The sequence below is a fragment of the Elephantulus edwardii genome, unplaced genomic scaffold (assembly GCF_000299155.1).
Source record: "Elephantulus edwardii isolate Elephantulus edwardi_28Jun2011 unplaced genomic scaffold, EleEdw1.0 scaffold00013, whole genome shotgun sequence".
In the NCBI taxonomy this organism is placed as follows: domain Eukaryota; kingdom Metazoa; phylum Chordata; class Mammalia; order Macroscelidea; family Macroscelididae; genus Elephantulus; species Elephantulus edwardii.
The window spans coordinates 977,020-985,351 of record NW_006399763.1 but is presented as its reverse complement, the minus strand read 5'-3'; the positions used below and the strand labels follow the sequence as shown (position 1 = coordinate 985,351).

Below are 8,332 nucleotides of genomic sequence, written 5' to 3'. Positions count from 1 at the left end.
TACCACTAGGCCACCAGAGCTCGCCACAATCAAGCTTTATAAGAATATAATTACTCAAATGCCTTTTCCAGAAATGAATAATATTTGTTTTTATTATTCAATCTTTGAACATAATAGGTTATATGAAGAAATTCTTTTACTGTAATTTATTATGCAAATATCTTTAAATATATTAGTTTTCCTCTAAGTGACATTAATTTTAATTTTTTGCACTACTTTAATTAGATGTTTATATTAGGGCTAAGTTAATTAAGAAATAAACCTGTATTCTCTTATACTTTCTTATATTTTAATGATGTTACTTCCTACTAAAAAATAAGCTAAATATAAATACGAAACTTACTGTCTTTTCTAGTGCTCTCAAAAAGCCTATGAAACTCTCAGAAATCGTACCTCTTTTCAGTTTTTAATTCTTTGAGAGTTTGTTAGAGGTTTCCTCTAAAGACCATTTGTGTGGGGGTCTACTTTTAAATCTTTTTTGTCCAACATTATTGGCATATTTAGGTTTTCTGCCTTTTTCTAAGTCAATTTGAATAGTTGGTTAGCTAGATATTTTGGAGTATACTGGCAAGAGTTTTCAGTATTATTCACAAGTATTCACAAGCAAAAGAGTTTACACTTGACAAAAAACAAAGGCAAACACATCTCACCTGTAGTTTTCCCTGATTTTGGAGGCCCCACAATTGCAATCCTAATGGGCACAGCAGGCTTGGGTTTTGGCTGGCGGATGTATTTGATTGGGTTCTTAATAAATTTTTCTTTAGTTTCCTTACTAGATAAAAAGTAAATGTACTGACGATGGATCACAGGATAAAGTGGATTCTCTGGACTTTCCGTTGGCTTGATTGTGTCTCCTTCACTTAGCTGCAATATATATTCAGTTGAACATAATTTAGTTTTAATTTATACAGCATTTCTCCAAATATATTTTAAAAGTTATAAAAAATCCTTATAGACTAAAAAAGTTACAATAAATATTCATGTAACGGTAAAATGTACAGACTATTTTACATTCACATGCATGCCATCTCCTCTCTTTGAATTGGTTTTCATTTTGTGACAGTTAAGAATTCCTGGTGAAACAGTGGTTATGAATTTGACTGTTAATGGAAAGGTCAGGAGTTTGGACCCACTGTGTGTTCCTCAAAAAGAAGATGTAGAGGGGGAGGGTTGGAAGCGCAGAAAAATGCAACAATGAATGAATGGAAATCCAAAGTCTCTGTAAATTTTCATTGAAATTAATAATAATAAAAAAAATTTAAGAAAGACATAGCAGTTTGCCTCCAGAGAGTCTCCAGCTTTGGAAACCATAATGAGCAATTCTACTCTGTTCTACCAGGTTCCTATGAATAATATCTACTAAATTGATAGGGCCTCATTAACATAACAGAAAATGGATTTCCCAAATGGATACCAAAACATATTTCTGGAGACAAAATTCAATTCAAATCTTTTTCTTTTTTGACTGCAGTTTCCGTGGGTCATCAAATTAGTAATATCTTACTATCATACACCAGCAAGATTTCTAACCACCCTGATAAAAGTCTAATTATATGCATGAATCCTTTTTATGACCATGCAAAAATTTCTTCACAGGTATTTTTTTTTTTGTGAAAATTCCAATTGTGTTTGGATGTGAACCCTTTCTCCCTAAATAAGGCTTGACTTTGCCTGCTTAGTTATGCCCATTTCAGAGAAGGTTAGAACATAGCTATTTTTCAAAGGCTTTTCAAATGATTCTGATACATGCTTAACTCTAAATTCTCTTTGGTAGGAACTCTGGTGGTGTTTGTAGGGTCGCTGAGAAAGGAAAGAACCCAGTGCAGGCAAAGATAGTTTATTGAGGAGAAACTGCCGGACTGGCTCTCAAGCAGAAGACCAGCCCTCACTAAGAGTTAGAGGGGGATTTTATACTTTCTTACATGGGAACTGGGGAAGGGTATCCATGCTTCCTTCAAGATACGGAAGTGGGCTGGGGTCTCAGATAACTATTCCTGGGAAAATGGAGGTAGGGTAGTTTCACAGAGAGAAAAAGCACAACTGCTGTTTCCTGTTACTGGATTCTCTCAGTAGCCATTCTGGGAGAGGAAGGAGAGGGCTCTGCAGTCCTAACAGTATTTATATTATATATTTAAACATAACATTTTAGAAGACTTCCTGAGACCTCTTTATAGTTAAGATAGACTATGATAGCAAAATTAAGTAGAATCGAACTGAATTGCATAATATCAATCAGACAGGAGGTTTTAAGCTATATGAACATGGTTACCTTCTTGATCCTAACCTGAAAAATATATTTTTTTGTCAGTGACCAACAATAGTTATATGTTAGTAACAGCAATGTCGTTGTTGTTATTTCAAGTTGAAACTGACACATAGTTGACCCTCCAGCAGGTTTTTAGAGGTTGTAAATCACTTGGGAGGAGATTATCCACCTTTCTTCTGTGGAGCAGCTGGTAAATTCAAACAGTATGCCTCTGGGTTAGCTCAATTCTTTGCCACCAAGTCACCAGAACTCCCTGATGACATCAATAACATACTAATTGAGCATATACAAACAATCAAGCACTGCTGTAAGCACTTTACATCATCAGACTAATCTAATCTTTGTAACAATACTGGAATTGTTCTTATATTTCCATTTTGCAATGGCAACGGAACAGAAAAGTAATTTTGTCACTACTGCTTTGCTAGTGCATCATGGTTTTGAATTTGGGCAGGTTGATTCCAGAGGCCAGAGTCTTATTCACTGTGTATCCCAGATGGTGATAAGAAGGTATATTGGTCAAGTGAGCAGGTCACTGGCAATTGAAGATAAGGCTCATCATGGCCTTTAAAAGTTTATTTATTTATTTATTAATTTAAATTTTTTTTCTTTATAAGTTTTATATTATGTTGGAGTGAACACCAGAGAAAAACTCTCCTCCAAAAAAGAACACCTGAACTCTAATATCAAAAACACAATTAGAGAGAAGCACATTGTATGAAAAATTAATTTGGAACCTTGGCTGCTTCTAAGTGAAATTTAAATCCATAATGTGCCCTACCCGACAATAAATGGCAGCTCTCTGTGGTGCTTTTAAAATATGACCACAAGCATATAATCATATATGACCATAAAAGCAAATATGACAGGAAGCAGAAATTCATTCTCCTCTTGAGTGTGTGCTGAATGAACTTAGTCACTTCTTTGACTAGATTAATGTAAGAGTGACAGTGTGAAAATAATGGAGATTCAGTCTGAAGAGACAGTATAAGATCTTCCTGTTGGATTGCTTATTTGGGGGAAGTAAGTGATCATGCAGAGTGTGGAGTGACCTGTTTGCTAAGAAACTAAGGTCTCCTGCTTAAGTCAGTGAGGAACTGAGGTCTCCTGCCATCTTCATGAGTCATCTTGGAAGCAGGTCCTCTAACCTCAGTCAAGATTTCAGATGTCGGTAGTTCCTCAACATCTTGAGTGTAATAATGAGATCCTGAGACAGAACCTCCCAGCTAAGTCATGCACAAATACCTGATTGACAGAACATGTGCGATACGAGATAATGTGTTTTAAGCTAAGTTTTAAATTGATTTGTTATGCAACAATAGATAAATAATGCGCCAGGAAATTAAAAGGCGCATTGCCATGGGAAAGTCTGCTGTTAGGGACCTCTCCAAAGTGCTGAAGAGCAGTGGTGTCTCTCTGGAGACTAAGGTGCGTCTGATACAGGCCATAGTCTTCGCAATCACCTGTTATGCATCAGAGAGTTGGACAATGACCAAGGAGGATAGAAGGAGAACTGATGCCTTTGAGCTGTGGTGCTGGAGAAGAGTACTGGGAATACCATGGACTGCTAGGAAAACAAATAGATTTGTCCTGGAGAGGGTTAAACCGGGTGGCTCCTTGGAGGCAAGGATTCTGAGGCTCTGTCTAACTTGCTTCGGACATGTAGTGAGGAGAGACCAGTCCTTGGAGAGGGACATCATGCTTGGGAGGGTGGAGGGACGGCGCAGGAGAGGAAGGCCCTCTGTGAGGTGGATTGATTCAGTGACTGGGATAATCGGGATGGGAGTGTCAGAGACAGTGCGATTGGCACAGGACAGAGCGGAGTTTAGGGCTGTTGTACATAGGGTCGCTATGAGTCGCAGGCGACTCGACGGCACATAACAACAACAACATATTAAAAATTATAATATTTAAAATGGACTTGGTGCTAGTCCTTTTGGGTACCTAAGATCACATACAAAAAGTGTGTATTCTGTTCTAGCCGCATTTTGGGGGCTCACACTAAATAGAGTGAGTTCAGGTGAGAGCGAGTAGTAAGACTTGAAGCCACACTATATGGCTAACAGTAGTAAGGTCTGGGGATATTTTGTTTCAGGCATTGAAACTGAAAGGACACATGAAAGTTGTTTTTTAGATATTTTGACATCTTCATGTTGTTTTTGTTATGTGCCATCGAGTCAACTATGACTCCTAGTGACTCTGTGAACCATGGCTGTGAGCCTTGCTCTATGCTGAGCCAACCTCACTGTCTCTGACACACCTGATCCCGTTGCCACAGTCACAGTGACTTCCTCCACAGTTTTCATATGGAGAAGTTTAATGTGTTCTGAGGCTACTCCAATGTGCGAGAGCGTGACAAAGATTGTGGGGATGGTGAAGGATAAGGCAAGGCTCATACCTGTTGTTTGTAGGGGTCTTAGGAGTTATAGCCGACTTGATGGCAACTAACAACAAAGACAACAACAATAATGGTTACCAGGAAGAGGAATGGGGAAGAAAAGACATTCACAGACAGTAAGAGGGGTGGAGAGAAGGACAATATGAAATGAATGGGTGATCAGACATTGTATGTGCCATTAATATGTATGTGATTGACGTTATGAAACAAAATATGCATAAACAATTGAAAAGAAAACCCAATATGCTTTGTAAACTTTCATGCAAATCTTAATAAAAAAGAGTACACATTAAAGTGGCATTAAAAGGGCATTGGCAGCATCAGTATGGATGGTGAAGAGATTGAGAGAGTTAACAGTTTTAGTTTGCTTGGATCCACAATCAACACTCTTGGTAACAGCAGCCAGGAAATCAGGAGACAAATTGCATTGGGAAAGTCAGCTGTGAGTGACCTCTCAAGAGTGCTGAAGAGCAACGATGTCAGGCTGGAGACTAAGGTGCACCTGATCCAGGCCATAGTCTTTGCAGTTACGTGGTATGCATCGGAGAGTTGGACAGTGACTAGGGATGATAGAAAGAGAATTGATGCCTTTGAGCTTTGGTGCTGGAGAAGAGTGTTGATTATACCATGGACTGCTAGGAGAACAAACAGGTTTGTCCTGGAGAAGCTGAAGCCGGAATGCTCCTTGGAGTCAAGGATTCTGAAGCTTCGTCTGACATACTTCGGGTATGTTGCAAGGGGGGACTGATCCTTGGAGAGGGACTTCATGTTTGGGAGAGTGGAGGTACAGCACAGGAAAGGAAGACTCTCGATGAGATGGATTGATTCTGTGAGTGGAGTGGTGGGAATGAATGTGTTTGAGACAGCGAGGTTAGCACAGGACAGAAAGGTGTTTAGGGCTCTTATACATAGGGTCGCTATGAATTGCAAGCGACTCAATGGCATATAACAACAACATCATATTTAGTATAATAAAAAATTTTAAGTGCTGGAACTATTAGAAGACTGAATGGGCAGCACCTAGAAGAGTGACATTTCGGTAGGAGTTGGAATGGATGACAGTTGTTTAAAGGTCGTGAAGTGACTCGGGCTTAGATTGAGTGGATGGCCCAAGTGACTTGAAAGCTCCTTAAAAGTGAGATTCAAAGGGTCATAATGGATCATATGAACTTAGTCTCCATGACACTAAGGCCAGAAAAAGTAGATGGTGCCCTGCTAGCACTTCTGACTGCTCTGCTCTGTTAGATTAGAGGGCCTTGAGAGAGTGGGAGAAATATGTGGAACAAAACTCAAAATCATAAAAAATACAGACTTTCTGGTCTGAAAGAGAGTGATTAAATACCCAAGACTATGATGAGCCTTTGTCACTGTTCAAGCCTGGAGTGAAAATCACCCCGCTGACTGTTCAGAACCCCAGCACCAAGGAGGAGCACGCTTCTTAGAACAATTGACAGTATGAGATCAAAGCTGCAGCATTTGACCAAGGATGGAACTCAAAAAGCAGAAAAGGATAGGTAGGCAGGATAAGTGGAAACAGAACACAGGAATGAAGTAGGCAAAGTTGCAGAGATTGTAATCTCTCTGTCACAAAACATCATGTGAGTGCATGACTCAATGGAAGACCAGTTTGCTCAGTAAACTTTGATTCAAATCATAATAACAAGTTGAAAAAGTTTGATACGTCTTGTTTTACATATATATTATTCTTAGGACTTCATTCTTTCCTATCTACTTGTGCTGATTCTGACTTAGAACAACCCCACATGACAGAACAGAAATACCTTACAAAGTTTTGTTTGTAATCTATTAACAATCTGCGTTATGCAGGTGACACAACCCTGCTTGCCGAAACTGAGGAGGACCTCATGCACTTGCAGAGGGTCAAGGACTGCAGCCTTCAGTATGGACTGAGGCTCAATGTCAAGAAGACAAAGATTCTCACCACTGGATCAATTGGTAGCATCAGGATGGATGACGAAGAGATTGAGATTGTTCACAGCTTCAGTTTGCTCCGCTCCACAGTCAACACTCTAGGCACCAGCAGCCAGGAAATCAAAAAGCATATCGCGATGGGAAAGTCTGCTATTAGGGACCTCGCTAAAGTACTCAAGAGCAACGGTGACTCTCTGGAGACTAAGGTACGCCTGATACAGGCCATGGTCTTTGCAATCACTTGTTATGCATCAGAGAGTTGGATAATGACTAGGGAGGATAGAAAGAGAATTGATGTCTTTGAGCTGTGGTGCTGGAGAAGAGTATTGAATGTACCCTGGACTGCAGATTCATCCTGGAGAGGGTTAAACCAGGCTACTCCTTGGAGGCAAAGATTCTGGGGCTTTGTCTGACATACTTTGGACATGTAAGGAGAGACAGGTCCTTGGAGAGGGACATCATGCTTGGTAGGGTGGAGGGATGGCGCAAGAGGGGAAGACCCTCTATGAGGTGGATTGATTCAGTGACTGGGGTAATCGGGATGGGTGTGTCAGAGGCGACTGGCACAGGATAGAGCAGGGTTTAGGGCTGTTGTACATAGGGTCGCTATGAGTCGCAAACAACTCGACAGCACATAACAACAACACAACAATCTTTATGGAAGCTGACTGCCACGCTTTTACAGCTTAGCTGGATGGGTTCAAATTGCAGACCTTTTGGTTACCAGCCAAGTACTTAACTGTGTGCCACCCTTTTCTGTTTAGCAGAAGTAAATAATAATATATTGCCCTTTCCCTGCTTTCTAGGTTCCAGTTGCATCCCATCACTGTCCCTCAAAGAAAACCCAAAAGTCATTACACTGGCATCCTATTTAGTGACTTATTCAGCTTATGTAATTTAAACCTGGCTTCTCACTTTAACATCCTCTTATACCACACTTCTGCCCACTTGTTAATCCACCTGCACGGACCTTCTTCCTGTTCTTCAAACATAAATATCATTTTAAAAAATTATTTTTTTTGTTGTTTGTAAGTTATTTCTTTTTTTAAATTAATTTTAATAGACATTTACAGAGGTTTTGGATTTCCATTCATTCATTGCTGCACTTTCCTCCCTCCCCACCCCTCCCCACCAGCTCGCTCCCTTCTCTGAAAAGAAAAAGAAAAAAAAATTCCTTCATTAGTATACAATTCGCCTATCCCTTCCCCCTTACCCCCTATCCCGAGTACACTTCTCTATGCAACCTTAATTCTGGATTCCTGTGCTAACCATAATACTCAATCATATATCACTTCTAATCTGTTCTTTCCCTCATCTGTTTCAATATAATATACATAACTGGATAAATTATGTGTATTATATTGAAAAAAATTATTTTTATTTTGTTGGTTTGCATACAAAATTTGTATTCATTGTGTTTCATTCATATACATTGTGTTTCACACATTCCTTCATTCACATTATGTTCCATATGATCATTTTCATACATTGTGTTTTGTAAAATTAATCACCATTGCTCTGTGCAACCTAATACCCCATCTTTTCAGGTCCCCACTGTATCTTTCCTAATTTCTTCACCCCCTCCCTCCAAACTCAAGAGTTTGGTCCCACCAAACACTGTAACTCTATGATTTTCCCCACTTCTCCACCCTTAGCTCACCTACACCTCCCCTAATTACTCTCCTTCCCCCTTTGGACTTTTTTACTAGTAGTTTACTAGTAAAATGCTCATATGC

The 8,332-nt window shown here is 39.5% G+C and overlaps 1 protein-coding gene across 1 annotated transcript in view; it reads right to left on the bottom strand.

The window, feature by feature from the left end:
- Window positions 1-8,332, bottom strand: part of AK9 (adenylate kinase 9) — a 233,855-nt gene that overhangs the window by 26,418 nt on the left and 199,105 nt on the right. Inside the window, exon 30 of the mRNA XM_006881222.1 lies at window positions 651-864. Coding sequence (XP_006881284.1) covers window positions 651-864 — 214 coding nt within the window. The remainder of the gene's footprint in view (window positions 1-650; window positions 865-8,332) is intronic.